The sequence below is a fragment of the Ailuropoda melanoleuca genome, chromosome 1 (genome assembly GCF_002007445.2).
Source record: "Ailuropoda melanoleuca isolate Jingjing chromosome 1, ASM200744v2, whole genome shotgun sequence".
Taxonomy (NCBI): domain Eukaryota; kingdom Metazoa; phylum Chordata; class Mammalia; order Carnivora; family Ursidae; genus Ailuropoda; species Ailuropoda melanoleuca.
The window spans coordinates 76005651-76017699 of NC_048218.1; the positions used below are offsets into that span (position 1 = coordinate 76005651).

The following is a 12049-nucleotide window of genomic DNA, read 5'->3' on the forward strand; positions in this document are numbered from 1 at the left end:
AAAAATTAGGAATATTTTTACAGTAACTATCCAATTTTTTGTTAAAGATGGCAAGTATGAACCATGAAAAACAAGTAATATCTAACATATCCAAAAAGAATACAACCAGCATTCCTACACCCTCTTAGTCTATATTTTTCACAACACTCCCTATAGGTATGTAAAAAATACACATGGTGTCTACGGTTGAGGAGATATAAGTACACTAAATATTTATGAAGACTGAATAAAAGGGTATCTTTTACCTTGCACTTAGATTAGGGTATAGTTTCAACTGCTTAGATCTTGATATAGTACTGACTGAATCTTGAGGTTCAAATAATGTTAAATATGTTATGTCTCAGAAATACAACTCTAAAGTTGTATTCTCCAGACTTCTGGGTCCAAGGGATATTTGATATTGGAATAACTGCTATGAGCTAAATGGAGGCAAATGCTATGGAATGAAGAATTCTGGGCTAGCAGTCAGAAGACCCAATTTCTCACCCTATCTCTGACATTTGGTATTAGTGGGATAGCAGGCAAGTTGTCCCTGGACATGATAAAGAGTTTTCTGCATGTATGAAAGCTTTTGGTAAAATTTTATAAGGGGTTATAAAAATGTTACATGCTATTATTACATATTTCAAAATGATATTTTAAGTAAGTAACCTTCTGAAGTAAACCAAATTTATTTTCTGAAGAACATTCACTGAATTCCAAGGATAAAATAGAGCAAACACCCTATTATTTGCCAAGAGTGTACTAAAAGCTGAGTTTTCCATATTCCAGAAAATCAAAGAACTAAAATAGTAAGTAAATCTTTATTATTGGGCATTGGCACTTTTGGAAAGTCAACTATTTGAATTTCACTATGGGAATATTTCCTAATACTCTAATGTAATACTCTGTGTGTAAAATCTTTAAAAGTATGTATTTTTACCACTAATCATTATACATCCATAATGGACAACCTACTTTGTTTGCTGAGGAAGAGAATAACTATAGTCTCTCCTCTGAGAAAGGGCAGTATGAGTATTTGCAGCTAACCATGAAAAAAAAAAAAGAGATTTCTAGAGGGACATCAACATTTAGTTGGGTAGTTCTTTTATTACAGAGCTGAAATAGAACAAAGATGAAACACTGGCAAATTGAAGTGAGTTCTCTTAGCTCTTTAAATGCAAAAAAATTCCATATTGTTAGAATCATTTGTTTAAAGTGATTTATTTAATTTTCTACAAAGATTTGGGACCTGGGATATTTCTAAACATATAAAACTGTGAAGAAATAGGATTAGCAAAATGAATAATATTCAGAGACATTTCGTAGTGTATGAGGACATCCATTCTGATGATAAATTTTAGAGTCGGGGAAGAAGAAATAATGGACTGAGTCAAAATCATATAGATCCTAAGAACAAGTCTTTCCACAGGAGGAACAGCTATGTATGAGACAAAACAAAAAACACTGAAATGGTAGCAATTTTCTGTGATTAGAGAACGTATAAAACTGATGACAGAGGGGGAATGAACCATGAGAAACTATGGACTCTGGGAAACAAATTGAGGGCTTTGGGGCGGGGGGAGGGGAATGGGATAGGCTGGTGATGGGTATTAAGGAGGGCACGTATTGCATGGTGCACTGGGTGTTATACGCAAGTAATGAATCATGGAACTTTACATCAAAAACTAGGGATGTACTGTATGGTGACTAATATAGTAAAAAAATATTATTATAAAAAAAACTGATGGGGAGGTCTAAGGCTAGGTGTAAGCTCCTTTTGGCAATAATTATCACACCTTTTAAAGCTCCTTTATACTTCTGATCTCACCTGTCTTGAGCAAATGCAGAGGAACTGTGGTATAAAAAAAAAAAAAAAAACATTAGTTTTTACCGAAATGTGCCACTTACTAGTTGTATAACTAACTCTTCAAATCACTGTAACATTTCAGGCCTCTGTTTTCTTATCTGTAAATTTAAGGAATTATGATCTAATAATTCTGAAGGTGACTTCCATCTGACAGTTTCAGTAGGTTAGTCTAGAAAAGCGAATTGTTTATTTTTTCCAATTTCCATTCTTCAATTTTGTGAAAAACTGTTTTTTCTTCAATCCAAAGGGCACATCTTCCAAAAAGAGGAATTTGACTGATACTCTTATCCACAAAGGAAATAAACAATTGAATCAACAATTTATTGCTGGTGAAGTGATCAGGTAGAAAAGCCAAAGAAGTCTTAAACAAGCTCATTAAACTACTAAATTTAACAATGTCATATGATTCAAGGTCAATAGAAAAAAATATCTATATCCTAACAGCCAACAATTACAAACTGAAATTTAAAAAAAAAATACCATTTACAATAGCATTCAAAATGTGAGATGCTTAGGGATAACTTAACAAAATATGTGTAAAACTACAATACAATGTTGAAAGAAATTAATAAAAATAAAAATCAAATGAGAGGTATACCATGTTCATGGGTTGGAAGACAACATTGTTACAACATAAGCTCTTTTTTTTTATTTTTTTTTTTATTATAGTATGTTAATCACCATACAGTACATCCCTTTTCAAATTGATCTACAGATTCAACAAAATCTGAATCAAAATCACGGCAGGCTATTTGTGGAAACTGACAAGCTGATGCTAAATTTATATAGGCTGTTGATGGGTAGTAAGGAGAGCACGTATTGCATGGTGCACTGGGTGTTATACGCAACTAATGAATCATCGAACTTTACATCGGAAACCAGGGAAGTACTGTATGGTGACTAACAATATAATGAAAGAATATTATTATAAAAAATAAATAAATAAATAAATAAAAGAAATTTGATCTTCAAAAATAAATAAATAAATTTATATGGAAATGGAAAAGACTTAGAATAATCAAAACACTTTAGAAAGAACAAAGAAGGAAAATTTGCACAGCCTGATTTCAAAATCTACTATAAAAGTCAGTGATGAAGGTAGTGTGGCATTGGCTAAAAGATATATAAACTAGTGGAATGGAAGAGAGAGTCCACATAGATCTGCACGCAGATGGCCAACTTTTTTTTTGTCAAATGTGTCTAGGTAATTATAACCCTAAATTTACCTGTAAATATCTAAAAAAAGCAAGAATACAGTCTTTGTAACCATGAGGAGGCAAAAATATCTAAGGAAAAAAACAATAAACTATAGAAGGATAAACGTGATAAACTGAACTTGATCAAAATTAAAAATTCCTGCTGTTCAGAAAAGGACATTAAGGAAATGAAAAGTCAAGTCAAAGACCAGGAAGAAATATTGGCAATGCATATACCTAGGGACTCTTACTCAGAATATACAAGGTACCCTTAAACTCTCAATAAGAATCAAGAATTCAATTAAAAAATGGGCCAAGAATTTGATGACACTTCACAAAAGAAGACAAATGATGGCCAATAAGTGCACAAGTAATAAATGTTCCCCATCATTAGTCAAAAGGGAAGTGTAAATATAAACCATAATTCAATGCATCTATATAGCATGAAAATAGCTAAAATTGAGAAGACTGACAATAGCGAGTGTTGCCAGGACTGAGGACCAACTGGACCTCTCATACATTGCTGGTGAGAATGTCAAATGGTGCATTTAGAAAGAGTTTGGCAGTTTCTTAAGCAGTTAAATGGTTAACCATATGACTCAGAAACACCTCTGATAGGTATTTTACAAGAGGAATAAAAACTATGTCCATATGAAAACTGGCACGTGGATGTTCATAGTAGCCTTATTCATAATTCAAAATGAAATTAAAAATGTGCCCAAAGAAGTTAATGGATAAGGAAAATGCACTATACCCATACAATGGAACACTGCTTAGTAATCAAAATAAATGACTACTGATAGGTACAACAACATAAATGGATCTCAAAATAAGTCAGAGTGAGTAAACGCAGCTCTGACACAGGAGTGCATACTATGATATGATTCCATTTACATGGAATTCTGGAGAGGAGAACAATAACCTATGTTGGAAAGCTGAACGGTTGCCTGGGGCTGAGGGTAAGGGGGACTGAATGCAGCAGGACCTGACGGAGCTCTGTGGGGTAACTGACATGTTCTTGAGACTGCGGTGGTGGTTACATAGGTGCATACCTATGTCAGAGGCTCACGGTTATATACATTTAAAATAGACACATTTTATTGTATGTAAATTAAACCTCACAAGGTTGACTAAAGAATATGAATCAACAAATTCCATGAACATTTGGCAAGTGGGGAAATAAAAAAAGAATGTGTACATAACAGCATACATATACACACGCATTTTCCAGAAGGAATGTAAAATGTTAGCACAATGGTGAACGTGAGAAATCAGCTAGCTACTTTGGATACTGAGTTGCTGACGTGACAGAGCTTGTGCTCCTGAAGTCACCTAATAGGACTTGGTGCTGTAGGTTTGGGTTTTGGCATTTTGCTGAATAACCTACTAAGTTCTAAAGCAGGGTTTCTCCTGATTTTAGTAGGATATGGGACGTTTCTTCAAGCATCTTTATTAAACAAGAATGTATTATGTGCTGTGTTAGTTACTCTGGAGGAGACAGGGTTGTTCAGATACCATCTCTATCCCCTAAATTGTAGAGTCTAATATATGCTGGGGCATAGGCTGGTGGAAGATCGGTACACACGACTCCAGTATAGGAAGAGCATGGAATCTTCCAAAGGAAAGGGTGAAATAACGCACAACTTGATATTACAAAGAGAAGACATCACAAGACAGATAACACGTTAGCTTGGTCTTCATAGGTCACATTAGATGAACAGATACTTTATTTATTTGAGGGAAAGTCTGAGAAGGCCTTGCAGGAAGGAGTTCCATGAGGAAAGCTACAAAGATGAAAAATAACTATGAATGTAAGTTCTCAGCTGGAAGGATGGAGGTTTCAAGGGGGGAGATGAACCTGGAAATCCAGGCTGGGGGTTCAATTCATTCCATAACTGGTTGGGAATTTTTGAAGGTTGTTTTTTTGGTTTTGTTGTTGTTGTTTTCAAGGCAATTAGTGACAAGGGCAGAGCTGTCAGGTAGGAAGACTGATCTGCTCACATATGTTGGAAGGACGGGTGTGGGCAGAGACTACAGGTGAAGACACCCATTAAGAGGCCATTTCCATAACTCACGTGAGAATATAGGACACCTGAACTGGGACAGCACCAAGGGGATTTAGATAAGAAACCAGATTTGCAACATTGTGAGGCAGAAACGACAGGGTAAGTTGTACATGGGTGATGGGGAAGAGGAAGTCTAGCCCCAGGGCCCTGAGTCTGGATGCCCAGCAGGGATGAAAAGGGTTCTTCCCCTCTATAACTTGATCTCATAGCACTGAACCACAAGTGCCTAAGCCTGCTAACATGTCTGCCAGCAAGGAGCGCCACTGTGGAGCCACGTCCAATGGCTGGTGATGCTGCTGTGGTGCTTCCCACCATCCACACACCAAAGCATGCCAGCATGCCTGGCTTACTAGAGGCAGAAAGCATGAGGACAGTATTCAGAAGACCCATGTCGGAATTGTGGTTCTGCCATGAATCTGACATATGATCTGTAGGGAGGGGCTCTCGGTCCTGAGCTTTTGCACCCTTGTGGATTCTGTGGGGTCCAGAAAGTACTCTGGAAACTGAAAAACCTTGTACAAAGGGGCATAACTAAAGTTCTTGCCACTGGCCTCATCCAGCACTCTCTTCCATCCTCACCTTCCTATGTGCCTAGGTATCAGCACCTGACCTGAGGCAACTCTGCATCCATCCCTCTCCCCACCCTAACCATCTCTTCTTTTGTGCTTCTCTGATCCTAGAATTGAGAGCTATTCAGTACAAGGATTACCATAAAGAAAGCTGTCTCCAAAATACTACTATTTCCTTGCAGTTTACCCAATATGTGCATCCACCTCTTTTCCACAATGAAAAATAGTTCCACATTTTGATACTATTTGAATGTTTGAAATGCGACGATAACAACATTTTCAAATATTTTCTGAATCATTACAAATTACAGGTCTCAGGACGCTTTAACACTGACCCCAAAACTCCCCTGCCTTCACTCTCGTCTCTATACCATTCCATATCCCCCAGATTCATAAGCGAAATGAAGAGCAGAGAGCTGTTCTAACTCTGGATTAAAACAAAACAAAACAAAACAACTTCGTATTGGATTTATCGAAAAGTAGCCTGTTGATCTCCAGGCTCTCACCATCATGAAGGGGTTTTCGAGAAGATGTTAACAGTAGCTGATTTTAGAATTTACACTAGGTGGGCCCCCAGTTTCCCTGGGATGCATAGAAACAGTGTCTTTCACACGCTACAGGGAAAAGACCATCTGTCTTTAATAAAGCAGAGACTGACACAGATTAGGTTTAGGACAAGGAAGTGGGTATTAAAGCCGACCTGCCCTTGGGTCAGGTGCACCCAAGGGCGATGACTGGCCTCCAGGTCCTGGCTCTGGCGCTTTCAGGCTGACTCGCCTTATCTGGACACTGGAGAAAAGGCACATCCCACCTCACGGGCATGTGCAGATAACGCACAGGACAAGAGTTCTTTAACGGCACAGCCGCTAGCAGACAGGAGCTTCCAGAGAAGAGCCAAAAGAGAAGATTCCACTGTGTCTTTAAGAGGATTTCCAGTGGGAAAGGAGTACTTCTCTCTTATAAAGACTTGCTTATAACAATATTTTTCAAGGAACTCGGCTCAGATGGTCCAGGAAACACATTATGGTCTCCTGTAGCATGCAAATTCGCGCTCAGCACATTATGGGGACATAAATATAATCAGGATCCCCCGCACTTTGCAGGTTCGCATGCTGCCTCCTTCCTTTCTTCACTCTTTTCTTCTTGTCTTTCCTCTCCTTTCCCCCCCTTCTATCCTTTCCCCTCTTCTTTTATATTGTAGGGAAATTAAAGCAGCTCATCTCAAATATAGGGGAAATTGTTTTCCTTCATTAAACACAACCACCACCACTTTTTCCTTAATGGGTCCAATGTCAAATTCCTCCGAACTTCTCAATGTAACAAAAGGTATGAAGGTACGTTTCCCACCGGTGGCTACAACACCTGGAAATAAATGAAGGCCAGTGAAAAACCCGAGTAGTCCTCACTTGGCAATGATTCAGCTCTTGGAAATTTCCAAGCCCTCTGCAATCATTAATTTATTAGTGAAGATGATGTTCCACTTTACTGAAGCTGGACGCGTGACATAAGGAGGTCTAGAGGCTTTCCCCAAGCTGAAAGAGGAATGTCAAGGGAGGAACTGGGACTAGAATTAGGAGCTCGTTTCTCAAGCCAGCAGTCACATCGCTAAGCCAAGAAGAGTCAATACTGGGACAATAAGGTCCTCTGTGCACAGGTGCAGTTGAATACAGCAGTGTTCTGTTCAAAGACCAACTGTAGAAAGCCCGCCCCTTCAGCCACCAGTGCCCCCACAGCACACACAGGACACGTCTGTAGCTTCATTGACCTCCTTCCCCTTTCCCAAAACACAGACAATGGCTATGTGGCAACCTCTAACCACTCTCCTTTATAATGGCAGCAAAAACACACAATTTAATTTTTATGTTCAAAATGCACAATATGATGATAAAATGCATGATATGGTTATAAATAAGTATTTCAAAAAAATCTAAATGATATGAAATCCACTGATATCCAGAATCCGTAATAATGCAGATCATCTTGAATCATTACCTTCCGCCACTAAGAAGGAAAATGAAGTTTTGTGCTTTCTGGTGAGTGGTTAATCAAAGTTGATTCTGGCATCCTGACTGGATGGGTGAGGGCAGACCAAATGTTAGTCATGTGGCTGGACCTGACATCGTAGGTCCAGCTCTTGCAATGGGTGCTGATTTTTTTTTCCCCTACAACACTGGATTGGTTCAAAATGTTGAAGAGGGACTATCTGTGGTGCCCCATGACAGGATGGGTAAACTGGCTCAGACCTTCTCACCAGATGATTCCCTCCACCTAGACATACTTTTCCTCTGGCTTATGTCTGTTTCCCCAGGTGGGGTGATGGCATCCTTAAACAACACAGGGCCCGTCTCTTTCCCACAGGAACATCCCTCAAGCTGATCTAGACAGGGCAAAACTGCATGCCTATCTGAGCTTAAATGTGGATGGCAATTTTCCCAACCTGAACTGTTAATCTTCCACAGGAGAATTTGTTTCACTTATACCAAAGTGAGGTGAAGTTAAACAACCCCCCTTTTTTCTAACCTGGTTGTTTTTGGGCCCTCCTGGAAAAACTCTTCCTCGAAAACTGTAATGTTAATGAAGGACAAGCCTATCCAGCTTGGCTATTCTGGATAAACTTTATTTAAAAACAAAACAAAACAAAAAACCATCAATAAAATTTCTTTGCGTGGAGAGATTTTGAAAAGACAGGCTTACAAGAGTAATGTTTCAAAAACATGTAACATTTTAACTTGGAATCTTTATGTTGGAGAATGACCATGGCTGGTCCACTTTCATGTAATGAGCATTCATAAAGCTAACAATTGCCTCCAGCTACACACAGGCCCCACTGGAAAGGGTTCTTTTCCTCTAAAGAACTTAAAATTCTTCTGGAACACAATTAATAAAGCAGATGTTTTCATGTGAGAATCGTGCTTTAGTAAACACCTTACCTGGAGAGCAAGGACGTGACAAATTTTTGTTATAATGTTGAAAATGTGAATAGGTATGTCTGGAAACTGACAATCTCAAATGGGTAAAGGATTACACACACACACACACACACACACACACACACACTTCCATAATCCATCTCAACAATTACCATTTAACTTCCCGCTAGTCAAGGGCTCTCTAGTTTCTGATTTCTTACAGCTCTAACTAAAAGGGAGGGCTCAGCTCCAACCCAATAACTGGACAGTAGCTTGGTTTCTCCATCACATCCCTTCCAAGTAATTCTCCTTGGTTCCTCTTGTCAGGGTGGGAGGAAACATCATCATGTTGGTTCTAGTACTCATGGAAAACCCAAGATGTAGGTGAGTAGTTATACGTAGTATTATATCTTAACTATTCACAGGAAGTAACTGAATGCATTGACGTAAGAGACACATGCTTGCAATTAAATCAAACCACTGTGATAAAGAATTTTTAAAAATTTCCTCATATAGTTAAAGCCTGGAGAGGAAGGTTCTTCCTGGACAGCCAGTGATGGGGATAAACAAGAGGTAGTAAAAGAAGTGCCATTATACTGCAGCCCCTTCCCAAAGGAAACTAGACGAGGTATCTGCATTATCTTCAATCCCCTTGACCTCACTCCCCTCCTGGGCTCTGGCTCACTTGTTCTGTCCCAGCAGCCCTGGGTTCACTCTGCCCGAGGCAGAACCCGAAGCACCCCCTTGGCTGGGGTTCTGACTGACTTCACCTGAGCCCAACCTGGCAGCACCACACCTCGTGTGCCCTATACACCTGTTCCCTACAGTCCTGGGAACTCCCCGTCCCCACTAAGGCATGAGATACTGCAGATCTATTCAGAACCCAAGTAAATGTAACATCCAAGTGGGAGGAAGCTTCTGACCCACAGAAGGGAAGCTTCAACGAACAGGAGACGTGAGCTGGAAGACAAACTACTTTCCTTTCCTCTCCCTGAACAGACTGCCCTGATCTGTTCATATGGAGTCTTTTGGAAGATGACCCTCAACACTGAACAACTGGTTGTACCTGACCCTAAACAGCAGCCAGACTAGTAACATACCCCACATAGGGTCCCCCCTTCCCTGCTTCACTCATACTTCCCTGGGGCTCTGCTTCCTAACGACACAGAAGGAACACATACACTTTTGCCTTAGGCTCTGCTTTCTGGGGAAAGCAGGCCAAGATGCACACTCGTTCAGCCCCGTCATTATGTGGGAGAGCTCCCTACCTTTTGTTGCAGTGGTGGTGCGCACGGTGCTGAAACAGGATCTGTGATATAGGTCTTCTTGGGACCAGCAACTGGATACATCCCAGCCGGGTTCTGGTTTCCTGTTCCAGAAGGAGTATACCCTTGATCCCGCTTCCAGGTATTTGGGTGACCTTGTTGACCATAAGCCGGATCAGAGTCATTTTTGCCCCCATAGCCAGGCCCCGCTGGGCAATAGGCTTCATAATAACGTCCTTGGTTGGGGGCATACCCATACCCAGGCTCAGGCTGGAGTCCTGGCGGTGGAATATAGGCATAATCCATTCCCCCCCGTGTTGAAGGAGGTGGGCACTGCCCAGAAATAGAAACTGGTGGAGTGTTATAGCTCTGGGGTCCTGGGCCCGGGCTATAAAATTGTCCCGATGAAGGAGCAGCCATGTAAAGAGAACTGGGCTGGGCTGACTTCACTTGCACATTGAAGGTAGGCCTGGAAGGGGTGGATGCCGTCGTATAGGAGGCAGGGACTGGTGGGGGCTGGGGTTTTAGTGTTCCAATTGGTGCCACTGGGATGGGTCCAGCCTGGGGTGCAGGCTGCGGTTTCAATGTAGACTTTTTGGTTGCTGTTAGAGGGGGTTGGTTTGGTATAACCATTCTTTTGTGTCCTGTGACAGGGGTGGAGACCGGAGGAGAGGCTGTCGAACTAGTAGAGCCCTAAAGTGGGAAAGAGAAAAAAATAAAAATTAAAAGGACAAAGATTACCATTAATGAAAAATAATAACACAGAAATGAACTAGTAACTGCTATTATTATATTGTATTAACTCTGTAAGATACAAATAAGGCATGATTCCTGCCTTCTGAGAATTCAAAAATGAACACGAAATTCACGTGCATTTTTGTGTACTAGCAATGAACAATCTGAAAAAAAAAACTTAAGGAAATGATTCTGTTTACAATTACATCAAAATGAAAAAGAAAATACTTTAGAATACAGCTGACCAAAAAGGGCAAAAGACTTACACCTAAAAGTAAAACTCCTGCAGAAATAAAGACATAAATAAATATAAAGACATCCTGTGTTCATGGATTGGAAGACTTAATATTGTAGAGACATTAATACTACTCAGAGTATTCTACAGATTTAATGCAATCCCCATCAAAATTCAAATGGCAATTTTATAAAAATAGAAAAAAATCAGCCTAAAATTCATATGGAATCTCAAGAGATTCTGAATAGCCAAAACAATCTCGAAAAAGAAGAACAAAATGTAGATCTCACACTGTGTAATTTCAAAACTTATTACAAAGCCACCATAATCCAAACAGTATGACAGTGGCATCAAGACAGATGCTCAGACCAAAAGAATAGGCCAGGGAGGGCAGAAATAAACTCTTGCATGCACAATTAGTTTCTGATGAGGGTGCCAGATCATTTGTTTGGGAAAGGATAATCTTTTCAACAAGCAGTGCAGAAAACTGAATATATACATGGAAAATAGTGAAGTTGGATCCTTACTTTATACTATATACAAAAAGTAACCCAAATTTTTAGCTCTAAATGTAAGAGCTAAAACTTTATATATATAAGCATGGTATATATATATATATATATATATATATTATTCATGAAGTTTTGTTTTGTTTTTCCCCCATGTGTTTTCTTCACTCTGAAGTGAGACAACCAAAAAGATGCTAAATTTTAGACCAAAGATTCCTGTCAAAGAGTGATTTGACAAAGATAACTCAAATGCAGACTCCTCTTCCTTTTCTATCTGCCTGATTTCTATTGCATTCATTCATTCAATTCAGAAACACTTACTGAATATGCTAAGAATGTTTAAGGACATAAAGATGAAAAGATCTCACTGCCAAACTATGAGAGGTCTTGGTTAGGCTGAGGATAAGGAAAGGCTCAGGCAAGGCTTGGAGATTTAGACTTCTATCCGCAGGCATTAATCTATTAGGGATCCGAAAATGTGCCAGTGACAGAATGTTTTCATGTTACTCTGAGTTGCTATAATTAGATTTGTTGCTATAACAAATGAATGACCACACCCTGATTTTGTTGTTTATTAATTTCCAAGCAAATTAATGTATGCATAGAAAGAGAGAATGCAAAGCCTTATATTACTCTAGTAATATTACTCTAGTGTCATTCATCCACACCGAGATACTGAAGATACGTAGCCTGTGAGAAAGATGCTGCTAAGAGCT

The 12049-nt window shown here is 39.5% G+C and overlaps 1 protein-coding gene across 8 annotated transcripts in view; it reads right to left on the reverse strand.

Annotated features, from left to right (window-relative positions):
• Positions 1-12049, reverse strand: part of LPP (LIM domain containing preferred translocation partner in lipoma) — a 655090-nt gene that overhangs the window by 248609 nt on the left and 394432 nt on the right. For all 8 annotated transcript variants that reach the window (XM_034661250.1, XM_034661257.1, XM_034661240.1 and 5 more), the window contains one exon: positions 9858-10547. In XM_034661250.1, coding sequence (XP_034517141.1) covers positions 9858-10547 — 690 coding nt within the window. The remainder of the gene's footprint in view (positions 1-9857; positions 10548-12049) is intronic.